This window comes from Lampetra planeri, chromosome 2 (assembly GCF_965212315.1).
Source record: "Lampetra planeri chromosome 2, kcLamPlan1.2.h2, whole genome shotgun sequence".
Taxonomy (NCBI): Eukaryota; Metazoa; Chordata; class Hyperoartia; order Petromyzontiformes; family Petromyzontidae; genus Lampetra; species Lampetra planeri.
Genome location: NC_136108.1, coordinates 4,747,608 through 4,760,999, shown reverse-complemented (window position 1 = coordinate 4,760,999; position 13,392 = coordinate 4,747,608). Strand labels below are relative to the sequence as shown.

Genomic DNA, 13,392 nt, shown 5'->3' with positions numbered 1-13,392 from the left:
TATGGAAAACTGACTTCAGGAATTTATAGATTCATAGAGGATTTTACGAACTGTATGTTGTTACTCCCGATTGTGTTCACGAGGAATGCAAGTTGACCGTTATTACAGTCAAGCGGCATCTAATTAAATCACTTTACTAGAATTCTGGTGAAATCCATAGGTAAACATTTTTCTACGTGATACGTTAAACATATTAAAATGCCCATACATCAATATTTGACCCAAATATGGAGTCACAGTAAAATTGTGTAATTATAAAATTAATATCTATATTAAAATACTTTGGTATATTTTTGTCTAACACTGGGAAAATAAATGTAATGTGCAAAAAGGTTTTCTCTTTCAGAGAACAGTTGTCGTAACCAAAGAGTTGCATTTTGAGAGAAATGTATTTTAAATGCAAGGTTTTCAAATCTGCCTCTGACAATATGCCTGAGATTGGTATGTGTTTAACCGACAATTATATCTTTTTTTAATTTAGACTTAAGTTTTACAATATATATCGTTTCTTCGCATGGTAATATTTTTGTCAGCAGAATACATATTACTGTTTTTTTTCCCCCACCCTACATTATACTGTAATATGGAATGAGGAAGAGTGAAACATCTTTAGGCCATACACAAGCCCTTTCTGTGTCTAACTCGTTGGATATGAGGCAGAGTTAACAACTATTAGCACATAATTCATACTTGTGGTGAACAGGAGGGCTCTTAAACATTCAGCTTTATGGGTAGGTGATATTAAAGGCACAGATGTACATGCAAAGAAAACGGACACTAAACAATACATTTATCACGTTACATGCAGTGTACTTCAATGCATTAACGCTGCTGTCAAAGAAATGTTACAAACATTAGAAATAATTGAATCATTAGCATTTGTTAGATTTTGTCTACACAGTAAGACTACGTCAACAACATTATAAACAACATTAAAACAATATATTGATAACTAGGACAGGTAAATCACTGATGCACTCGTACCTAATAAATGAAATACACCCACAAACATGCCATGCTTAAACACCGCAGGCACCACATAAAATTGTCCACAAAGTGTGCAGAACATATTTTAGGAACAGAATAATCTTATTACAGTAAAATATACCACTTTAAACTACAAGTAGGACGACTATGGTGAGTTAACTTACAAATTGCTAACATTGAAGGCACTTAAGTGGCAGTTTAAATATACAGTAGATGCATGTAAATGTATACATACACTGATACAGTATTTGCATACTGTATATATGTTTACATGTATATTTCAACAAGTGAGGAATAATATGTGCCTTCTAAATAGTTTGCCTATTCGGAATGCTACATCTGGGCAGTTGTATATAAAAGAATTGTTTAGTACGCAAAAAAATGCCCCCACACATTTTCATCCATCAATTTTGGGATCGCTTCATCTCGTGATCGTTTGAATTTCTTGCAGCCGAGTTGGTGGGGAAGTGATCAGTATTCCTGAGATCCCCCACCTCGCAGGTCACCGGTGCGCAGCTGTGCACATGCTGTGCACCACTGTGCCTCACTGCTCTTCAAGCCAGGGAGCTGGAACACACGAACACTGGGAAGATAAAAAAAATGAACCAAATGCAAAAAAAAATACTGCTTGCGTGGTAGGTTTTTCTCTGCTGCGCTGCGCCACTTGGTGCGTTATCCAACGCTTTGCTCTGTGTTCTGGGAACGTTACCGGTTCAGTGCCTGAAGAAGGTCCCAGCACGCTCAGCGAAACGTCGAAATCATTTTAAGGAGGATGAACATGAATGGGTGTTTTATGTAAAGCTTTCATTACTGACTTTATAATTTAGGATACAAAAAATACCCCACATTACCGGGACAATGATATTGTAATCAGTGGCATATTTTATACCTCACCTGAGTATTTACATGTATATGTTTTGGCATTGAGAGAATATTCCTTCAGCTCATACTCCAGCAGGGATTGCAAAAAGTCATTGTTTTTTTTCCCGAATCAGGCATTTGCAGTTTCCCAAAATATGTATGCAAAAGAACCAAAGAGTATGTATGAAAAAGTTAAACTTTTAGTTTTCAATCATTGCATTTTAAAATAAACCAGTCTGCTTTGAAATACCGTTCATTCTGAAGGCAAGACACGATATTCTTCTTATCTTAGTGTAAAGGATCATGACAATGATATAAAAATAGCCTTTGGAAGTTATACAGTTCCTATCAATATCGTTGTCTTTGATCGGTACATTAAGGTAGTTTTACAGGACACATTCAATGCATTTTAAATCAATGCTTATTACAAAAGCATGATCTGTGGGAAAAAAAGTTTACATATGTTTAAATTATGTCATTCTCTTAAAGTGTCCAAATTTAAAATTCCCCAGCAGTTACATACATGTAAGTTCCAGTAGTTTCTAAAGTACATTTATTTGCCTCAAATGCACTTTACACCTGCCCAACAGGTACCATGTACATCGTCGTGAGAAGGTGACGCCGAAGTTGCAACAAAAAAGAACACGTTAAAAACAAGCAAAATTAAATCCCACAACTACAGTTTTTAAAAAAAAAACTGCTCGCAATCCGTTCACACACTTGTCCCTTCGTCGTCAATGAAATCTATGGCATCGATCATGTTCACGACAGTCGTAGTCTTAGAGTTGCCCATTGCTGCCATTTCTGTAGAATATACCAGAAGCTCCTCCGAGGTTTCTTCAGGATTATGAATCATGGCCAGGTTTCCCAGCGCACCACTGCTACCGTCTGACTCCGTGCCGGCATTCACAACCTGAGGTTCACTTCCCTGAAAAGTTAAACCGGTTATGGATTCGCTAAGTGAAGGCCTACGCGTGGGTCCCTTAGAAGCATTGAAAGCGAGAGAGTGCACAGAGGCCGTGAGGTTTTCCTGACTTCCACTGTGTTTCAGCTCGTTTTCGTCACTCAACATCTGTCCAACCGCACCACCGACGTCGGACTTATTCAGTGGCACGGAATAGTTTCGCTCCTGCGGCTGATGGAGAAGCAATTCCTGCTCCTGTGTTAGGGTCTGAGCGTCGCGATCAAACGGTGATGTGTCACGTGATTTCCGTTGCTGCTGTTGCTCGGAGAACGGCGGAGTTTGTGGAATGGGCTGGGAGCTAACGGAGCCGTGAGCGAGCACGCTGTCAAAGCTGCTGCTGCCCACCGGGGTGGAGTTGGGCCAGGATGGTGGTCTGTCCGTGGAGGGCGTGACACTGGAGGTGTGCTGCGACTGTTGGGCCGGGTTGTGGTGGAGCTGCATCAGCCCCTTGAGGAGCTCCATGATGTTCCTGAGGTCTCTGCTTAGCTGTGTGACCTCCTTGGTCAAGCTTGACATCTGGACACCATGGCAGACATGGATAGTGACAATTGAACGGTTATTGATGTGTAACTTTTGGTTACTACTGTATGAAAGGGCCATGCTTTGGGGCAAGGGAATACTTTATTATATATTGTAAACAAAATAAGCTCAGTTGGTGACCATCGTTGATATTCACATTGAGATCAATCTACAGAGAAACTGACATGAGTGCAAATTCATGTAAAAAACAATGTTATTTATTTAAGGGGCAATATCTCTCCACAAACGCGGATTGCGCGATGAAGCTGGTGACCTAAGTTTGATTGGCAGTCACCGTGAACGTCAGCTATCATATGCAAACCGGTCCTGGGCCTCCCCATTGACCAAGTTGCACTGACCAGCATGGTGCAGTATGACAGACACAGTGTGGGGGAGACCTTCATCCAGCATTGGGTTGACAAAGGGAAGAAGATGATGATGATGGTCATCATTATCATTGTCATTTTATTTATACATGACAAATTCGTTTGCTGATGCAGGGTATACACCAAATCGGAGTGCTGTGCTGTGTTGCGTCGAAGGGGCAGTGTTTGTTACCTCCTGGTTGAGCCGGACTATGCTCTTGTTGGGCTCTTCTGGTGGCAGCGATAACGCCCCAGGACTCATCCGCGTCGTGTCCGCTCCTGCGGCAGGCAGCATTATCAGCAAGTGCACTCGCCAATGTGAAGAGCACACGTTGTGCGACAGTGGAGCTCGCATAGATAAAGCGGACCATAATGAGCAACAGTTAAACTACTCTAAATTTGACAGCTGTCAAAATCGACGTTACAAAAAAGGTATTATGATAATTACAGGGCGATATGAACTGGAAGATAATCGCTTTGCTCTTTGCGAATATTAAACGTATGTGCAGCATTTTCATTGTCACTTATGTGCGTGCGTGTTTAGGGACGTAGAGTGCCTTGATGCAATGGGGACTGTGAATGACACACACACAAATAAAGGAAAATGTGAAAGTGGCTTGCTATGTTTTGAAATAAAAAAACTTTTTTTTACATTGGAAATAAAAAGCTATTCATATGTAAAATATGGAAATATCAATTTCCAGTTACCTATGGTAGAGGTGGTACTGCCGGCATCTTGCCTTTGGTCCTTGTACAGGAACTCAAATCTTTGCTTCACTGGTGTGTTGCCATTATCTTCAATCCCATCAACAAATCTGGGAAGACATCACGAAGTAGGAAGCATGCTGCTGTACTTAATTACAATGCAGTGAAATAAACTTGAGAAAATATATGTTGAATTTTTGGACGAGTCATTTCATTTGTATAAGTAGTTTTGCTGAACAGACAATTTGTGCTACGATATGTACATTTGATATTGTGATTATAATCCAGGTATACTATTTGCAATATTCTGCGATATTATTAGGCTCCTCGGAATGTTTTCCTCTTCATGTTTAATTCTCTCAGAAATAACCTACATTTAAAATACCCACGTACATGCTTTGACATTATGTTTATAGTCTGTAAGATTAATTACGATGCTGAATAATGAAAATGGAACCTTTGTCATGCTCAGATTTATCAAACCTATAAGATGATTTATTGAACAATTATAATATAAATAGTAACGGGATGGATTTAGATATTTAAGCAACAAGATGAACATTTAATATTGGGACCTTTCATCATTTTGTTCTCACAGCGAAAATAAAACACAACTCAGGCTCGCCGGTGAAAAATGTCACCGAAGGAGGTAAGAGAGGGCTTTACCATTCTGGGTAACGGTAGCAGCGCATAAAAAAGTCAATTCACTTGGCCTGGTTTAGTCACTGGCACAAAGGCAACAACAACAGATGGACTGTGCGTAGGGCTGTGAGAGACCTGCTGGCGCTGCGCATGTTCTCAGAAACATGTGGGAAATGGGAAGGTGAAAAGTATCCCATTTCAAGTGAAAACAAAGCACCGTGTTTTGCCTGCGTTACGATGTAACCCGCTCATTCCTCGGCTAAGTCGGGTTCAATGAGATGTTTACAATTTTCTGCGAACGCGTATTGCTTTAATAAATCTTGTCAGCGCTGGCGCTGCTCAGGGTAAGCACGAATATAATCAGCATTTAATTCCGCTGCCTGAAGGCATAATTGACAAAGTTAATATTCAGGCAGCAGAGGCACTAAATTAGCACATCAAGTGCAATTTCATACACTTAGGACCTTCGGCAGATGAAAACGCAGCAATTAATATCGTTATGGCCAATGGAAGTTGATTGTGCCATGAATGCACGAGGGATGCGGTTTGCTATTGCAGTTGTTCACATCTTAGCAAATTAATCAGTGATGCCTACCGTGAGCACACAATGTGGAGTCGTGACCTCAGCATTATCTCTCCGTCCGTGCGATAGGTATGGTAGCTCTTAGGTGGCAGCGTGGTCACGTTGTTCACAACCATCACAGTTCCGAATGGAATAGTTTGGATATTTCCCAGTACCGCGCTGACACATGATGATCAACGTCGTATGAAATGTCACTGCAGCAGCCAAGTAGACATTTATTTTCAGGCACCTAATAATTCAGTTCCTTCGAGCACCGAATGCGCAGAACGAACGTTGCCAATAGAGTTCATACCGATTACACAGGCTTGCATATTTAACAAAAGGCTGATAAGACAAGTGGTGTGCACAGATCCGTACCTCTCAGATGTCACTTAGCCGTGAAATTAACCCATCTTGTTGTAACTTTAATGGCTCAACAGGTTGCGTGAAAATAATTTACAATTGCTAATCATGATACGCAATAAACGGCGCATTACTAAAGTGGAACATATAGGAGGACACATTCAAAGATAATAAGGCAGGGCCATATTAAATGATCTGAAATACCCTCATTTGCATTTTAATCCTCATCTAAATACGCAAATCCCTGGTGTGCACCATGCCATTTAAATTTATGAAGCTATGTGAAATTCTCAAATTGTTTTTTTTTTTGCAATCAATACGTAACGGCATGATGCTGTGTATGCAAGGCACTTGATGAATGCTGAACATTCTGGTTACAAATATACAATGTCAACAAATTATCCAGCTCATCTTAGCTCTCCAGATTAAAATGGTGCATAACTGGCCTATTACTCGACGATTTAATAAAATATATAACAGAGGTGGTAAAAATGCACTTTTTAATTTAAGAGCAAAATCCTCTCGTTGGAGATAAACTGTTTGGGTGAACCATTGCCTGAATGTTATAAAAAAAAAGATATTCGTAATCAGTATCACTATTTTGACTTTTAATGGCAGAATTATGGGATTTTCATAATCACAATATAATATCTTGGTCATCTTTTCTTTCAGAAACATTGTGTATAAAACAACAAGACATCGTATTTGCGAAGAGTTACACCATCATTTTAGTGACAGCTGCCTTTGCAGTTTTTGCATGAACTAGACATGTAAAAACCTATAAGCAGGGTTAACTAAAAGTAATGACAGTTTTTTTCCTTTACTGTCACTGTGAAGGAAGATTGAGTTTAATGTTTTCCCAACTGACCCTCGAGAAATAATTCAATGGAAATGTCATTTTTCAAAAATTTACATTACGGAATATACCATCAGCACAACCATCGTATAAAAGCAGCCCCCTCTCTTCGTAATGGTGCTTCAAGGTCCTAAATATCTTATGAGTACGACGTTAATGTTAATCTGGCCATAAGTTCATATTCCGTCAGCATGATGTAGCAATCCCCGTTACCTTGGGCTTAGCTCTGGTACGCCGCAGCATGGCACAGTTCGAGGGAGCCTCAGATTATCTGGCTTCAGGCCACTACGGATTCCGTCTAACATCGCTAATCTTCCTGGAATTGCTGTAGCGGCGGATAAGGCCCCATTTTCCGCAACTTGGGGTCTTCCTCCTGCTGCCAACGGATTAGGTTTGTGACTCGCACTCGCCGATCTGTGCCTTAACGTGAGGCGGCGCACAGTCAGCGGCGTCAACTCGTCCTCGTCGCCCCCTTCGGCGTCTTCCTCATCCTCCAAAATTGACGGAAGGTTCTGGAACACGCCCCCCTGAGCCTCCGCCTGTGCCTGTAGAAACACATCTACTTTTAAAACAACAACAACAACAAGTATGTCCCTCTTCACTCTGCCTTGTTTACAAGTGGGGGCAGAAAACTATAATAACCATGGAATGTGTGTGTGTGTGTATGTGGGGAGCGGTAGTGTAGCGGTTAGCTCGCTGCGCTACGAACCCGGCCACCCGAGTTCGATTCCCGCTCACGGCCAACAACACCATTGACGATTGTTTGAACCGGTCCTGGGCCTCCCCTTGGCCGACTCAGCCTCAAATGAGTGTAAAACATCGCCACGACGGAAGCAAACGTGGCCGGGTGTGGTGCTGGCCACCCACCCCCTCGTGTGCTGTGCCGGCCTTCATCGGTGTTCGCTAATAGCACTTACCCTACCAGTATGTTAAGGCTATATGGGGGCTCTTTGTATTTGTGTTTACATTGAAGAGATAAATGTGCAGCCATGCAATGTCTTGCACACACCATTGTTGGCTGAAGGACTCCCACTGACAGCCGACGAGCATTGCTCTCATACGGCAGTACGGGTGGGAAAGTGCTACCCTTTACTGTGTGGGAAAAGGTCACTTGGAGGGAACTCAGAGGGAACAGTTGCACCTATGTATATATGCTGAACTTCTTCTTGGTTCTTTCGGTAAAGTCACGTAGAATGGAAATAATAAAATAATAACGTTTCGGCCACAACGCAAGCAGCCGTCCTCAGGTGAAGAACTGTCTTTCTGACAGACAGCGTCTGACAGACCTGTTCTTCACCTGAGGACGGCTGCTTGCGTTGTGGCCGAAACGTCTTTAGAATTATTTTTTTATTAATGTATTATTTTTATTATTTTATTATTTCTACTCTACGTGACTTTACCGAAAGAACCAAGAAGATGAATCCCTGCAGTCACGAAAGCTTTAAATCGAAATATGCTGAACTTCTTTCGCACCCCGTATGCAGCCAACCATGCTAATAGGTTTCCGGGCCGTGTTGGAAGGGCAGTCGCACTGACCTCTCGGCCCTCACGCAAGTTGTAGGTGAGCTCGCCCTGGATGTCCTCGTGGAACTGGTGCGAGTACTCGGGGTAGAGGTCAAGGACGTCGTAGAGGCCCCGCAGGTGGATGCACTGCAGGTCACAGTAGGTGAGGGCCTTCACATCTGCATTGGTCTTCAGCACCTGGTCCTTGCTGCTCAAGTCTGAGCCAATGAGGTCTCCCTTGCCTGCTCCAGATGAGGGCAACACGTCATCACACGAGGTGGTGAATACCACCGAGAGAGACAGGAAAATAGCCACGTTTTCAAATTGTGGATTAATCTTTTCAATGCTGGAATGTCAAACACACACTCGTGTCATGAAATTACTGTCCATCCATCAGTGACTCATCCATATGTTTGGTTCGATGCCATGGATTATAAACGTATTGTGTGGTCTGAATAATTGCTCACAATAAGCCGTGGGAAATGAAATTATAAAAGCGTTGTGATGAAATCATCAGAGAGGTTAACAGTATCGCCTAAAGTGGTAGAGAAATGCGTTTATGTGCAACACTTTAAAAATGATTCAACAATGCGTTAACTTACGTAAAAAAATAAGTACATTGATGGTTGGTATAAGAGTAGAACATTGTGTGCTGAATGATAAAATGAAATTCTAAATTGAGAAGTGACTGACCACAAAACGTTATATTGATCATTTATTCTGTGCACTGTGACATTCCTTGATCTTCCTTGCAGACGTGGCAATGGATCTCAATATACACTTACTTAGCGATAACGGTTCTATTCACTGGACCTCACTAGAGAAAAGTGATTTTCATGTTTTTTTTTAATAGCACCAGCAGTCCAGTGGGACAAGGGACACCACATTCTCGGACTCAGAAGGCTCTGGGTTTGTCCCTGGCTCTTCAAGGCCCCCAACAGGATAGTCGCGGTTGGCTTTCAACGAGCGGCGGGGTTAGATTTTCTAATTGTTTTTTCCTAAAGTGGTGTCCCCTGGGTTCAGTGAGATTTTTGGCAGGGGATCCCCGGTAGCCCCAGGGTGCACACCGTGACAAGCGACTCCTGCCCTGGTCTCCCCTCGAGGCTTGAAGGCGTTCGGGGAGGCTTTTATTTGGCTCGATTGTCTCTTTTAGACATTTTTTGTGGTGTTTTTTGGTTAAATATGGCGTTTTATCCGGCAAGAATAATTCGAGTTTCGGATTTGGTCGTCTGTCTCGACGATGCACCCCGTGTCGTTCCAATCCGCCACGTCAATGCGGGTTGCGGTACGTGGGTGCAATGTGGCACGTGGGCGGTTCTGGCGCATGCGACACTTTCATTGTTCCTTGCTGGGTAGCTTCGTGTTATCTGGGCTTGTCATTATAATCAGATATAATTAGCGTTACTAAAATGTGGCATGCTTGCTTTTTCACTATCATTCTTTGCATATACGACTTGGCATTATGTTTTAGTGTTTATTTGAGTTTAGGTCATTTTTTGCTCTTTGGCTATATAAATTATATTTTCTTAATCCGACATTTTACACTTCCGCTTTATGATGCGTTGGTGTGATATTGCTTTGTTTTATTCCATGCACCAGGTCTTGACATTGTTAAGCAATTATGGATCTTATAACGATTGAGCTCTTTTGCTATTCAATAGATGGTTTGTCAGTAACTTAATCCGGCTTATTGACAAAGTTATTTGGTGCTTTGACTTTTGACATTTGCCATGACCTCATATGTATGTTAATCTTGGGCTGGCCACTTGTGTAAAAGAGATTTATTGCCAAAGAGCTTAATTGCTTCCAGCTTACATCGTCTTTGTCATCTACATGCCCTGTAGTATGCACGTTTGTGTAGATATATATATTTTATTTCCTTGTTTCACCTTCGTCATGGCATGTTGTTCAGCAGTGTAGTTTGTTGTGTGCTATCACGAACCGTATTATTTGTTATATATATATTTATTTGATTAATTTCTCTTTCCTTACTGAATGTAAATTAATGGAAATTCTGCAAATAAAGTGGAATCGTTTTTTTTCATGCAACAAATTACGGTGCGCTTCAGAGAGCCTCTAACTTTATCCTGCCGAATATTAGAGCGTGCCTTGCCAGATGTCAACCACAGGGTATCCTAATCGTGCTGAGTGTAATCACACGTGGAGCAGCATGGTGCAGAGACTGCCTCAGTGTACCGAGGATCAGATAACAAATTGGAAAGAGAAACGTTGACGGCGGAACCCCTTGTAACTGGCTTGAACGCGAAGAAGAAAAAAAACCCCGAGCTACATTCGCAGACACTGAGAGGTGAACTCAACGATGTTAAATAAAATAAAGCCTCACTGAAAAGAAATCTATACTACTTTCTTGGCTGACATTAAACCTTGTTCACTTTTCATCCACTCGTGTTTTTTTGGTACAATGTGTGGTTCAGAGGGGGGTGTTAACACATTATTTTTGACTTGGGCAAATGGTAATGAAGGCACGCACTAAAGTAATACAAGATGACCCACGCTGCTTTGAACAAAAGTGGCAAATGGATGTGTTGTGCTTCCACTCAACCCTTACCGGTGCCCAAAGCACAGTGCTGACGACGACCTGTGCCCTCACTGGGGCTGCCACCTCCGAGGTACAAAAAACTGGGACTTATCGTGGCAAGACGGGTATCTCACAATGCCCGAAAATTGGAGAAATGCATATAAATGCATTCATCTCGAGTGATGTATCTATTGTTACGCAACTGACAATAAACATTTGTTGTTGTTGTTTTTATGTCCTGGCAAGACTTCTATGTTTGCCATGACAGTGACCTCAAAAAGAGGACGATCCTGGGAAAAGCAGGACGGGTGGCAGCCCCCGAGCGCTCAGCCCTGCCGAGTGCAATGCAGCACCACCAGGGGTTAGGGGAGCAGTGCCACATGGCCATGGCCCAAGGGGCCAGGCTCTGGTCCAGCAACCCAATGATCCCTTTAACTTGGTCCAGAGATGCTCCCTTCCTGCACATATTTACTTCCCTGTATCTGTGATCATTGTTACTGTTACCACCGTTACGAATATTACATTGGCTTAACATTACGGTATTATCACCGTTATAATTCAGTTTTTTTTTCTCTCAAATGCGAATTTATTTCAGAATATTAGCCACTGGGTTGTTAATTACGTGTTTCGTACAGGTGTTACATTTTCATTTCAGGAAGCCCCTTGGGGGGGGGGGTCAATTAACATTACGGGGACATCTCGGCACTGGCACAACGAGTCTGGACACGATGAAGGAGATGCATGCAACCAGCTCAGCTCAGCTCGAGGAGCTGAGAGTATCGGTGTGACGATAAAAACGCACACCCAACTTTTTCCCTTTAAACCACAGAGGGCAAACAAATAATGCGTCTCACAATTACGGTATTAGATCCAAGAATTTTCACCAAGTTTGTTTCTCAGCCAACGTGGCACCTTGTCATCGATTGCTACGTGAAGTATAGATTTCATTTTATTTTTGTGCTTGTGATTTACGGAAAAAAATAAAACGTAGTGCTACGATATGGAGATAAGGCCTATGCTATGTCTTCCTATTTAGGACAGTGCGAAATGTACGACTGGTACAAATTAAACCTTGAAGGGTTTACAAAGCAAACCACGAAAATTCACCTCTGCTCACAATCAATGAGTGATGTCGAAATTGAATTACCTGTGACATGATGCGCCGCGTAGATATATTATTAAGTAATGATTATGTAGCACCAAGGACTGTATATGAAATTAACAGAAAAATCTCAACGCTTTTAGCTTGCCTGTTCTATTCCCATTGTTATAAAATGCGGCCGTGTCTGCAATGTAAATCATTGCACAAGGTAGGTCAACCTCTATGCAATCTGCAGCCTTAGTCCAAAAGACCATAGAAAAGCAATTTACTTCAGTAATTTTCAGATTTGATGGAATCACTGCGTGTTTACCGAGCGGTAAAGGTGCAGCCCCTGCAAATGCGAACCCAGCGGTTAGCCGAAGGGCCTCTGCTGGGAGGGAGCTCTCCAGAGGCCCTCTCGAGGGTATTTGGTCTTCTCTTCCATGCGGGCCGGACACCTTTTGAAGTGGGATACCCACAATTTACCCCACAATTAACCCCACAATTTACCCCACAATTTACACTGCTGGGCGGACAGAGGATGAGAGTTACTTGCGAAAACTTGCCTCAAATGCCATGCCATGCCATTGTTATTTATAAATATAATAAGTAGCTTGCAAGTATTTTGTTCACACACACTGGCTGTTGAACAGTTATGAATTATTACAGTACATTATTAGAATGATTTTTGTCTTTCAGTGGATAGCCTTCAGGGTTCTATTTGTAAGTAGCAGTGAGCTGTGGTGAAAAGGAAAGCATTTATTGTTGTATTTATACTTTCTGTTTCCGTAAAATAGTTAAAATGAAAGAAAAATTAAAAGGTGGATTATGACATTGCAAGATCGTGAAATATGGTGATAAATTCGCTAGGCCTTTATCATGACTTCAAACTAAATAAGAATGCAATTCACTTCATACTAAAAAGGATATATCCAGGTAAAACTACTGCATGACCTATTTTGTTTTTAAAATTAGATTTATGTAGAAAATATGTGTGTGTGTGCACATGTGGGTAGCGGTTAGCGCACCGCACTACAATATCGGCGATCCGGATTCGATTCCCGCTCACGGCCAACACCAGTGACGATTATCTGAACCAGTCCTGGGCCTCCCCTAGGTCGACTCAGCCTCCATTGAGTACCTGGTGCGGTGTGTAAACATCGCCACTGGGGAGACAAAGGTGGTCGGGCGTGGTGCTGGCCACCCACCCCTTCATGTAACGTGTCGGCCTTCATAGGTACTCGGTCTGTTCAGGCTAGACGGGGGATCTTTATCGTTGTCTTTTATACACGTGTGTGTATATATATAGTCCGTGGTGAATTATTTACGTGACCCAAGGTGGAGTTGTATTAATGAGAGTCTTATTTAGAATTCAGGGAATGGGTACATCGGCGTATATTCTCCAAAGATTCATGTAACCGCTAACTGGTCTCCACCATTATTTT

General features: G+C 42.1%; 1 protein-coding gene across 1 annotated transcript in view; it reads right to left on the bottom strand.

Moving 5' to 3' along the window:
* Window positions 1-998: 998 nt before the first annotated feature.
* LOC144725058 (voltage-gated delayed rectifier potassium channel KCNH8-like) overlaps window positions 999-13,392 on the bottom strand; it is a 71,303-nt gene continuing 58,909 nt past the window's right edge. The window contains exons 11-15 of the mRNA XM_078604510.1: window positions 8,361-8,569; window positions 7,038-7,369; window positions 4,405-4,511; window positions 3,890-3,975; window positions 999-3,328 (exon numbers count right to left, since the gene is read on the bottom strand). Of these exons, the coding sequence (XP_078460636.1) occupies window positions 2,561-3,328; window positions 3,890-3,975; window positions 4,405-4,511; window positions 7,038-7,369; window positions 8,361-8,569 (1,502 nt within the window). The 3' untranslated portion in view covers window positions 999-2,560. The remainder of the gene's footprint in view (window positions 3,329-3,889; window positions 3,976-4,404; window positions 4,512-7,037; window positions 7,370-8,360; window positions 8,570-13,392) is intronic.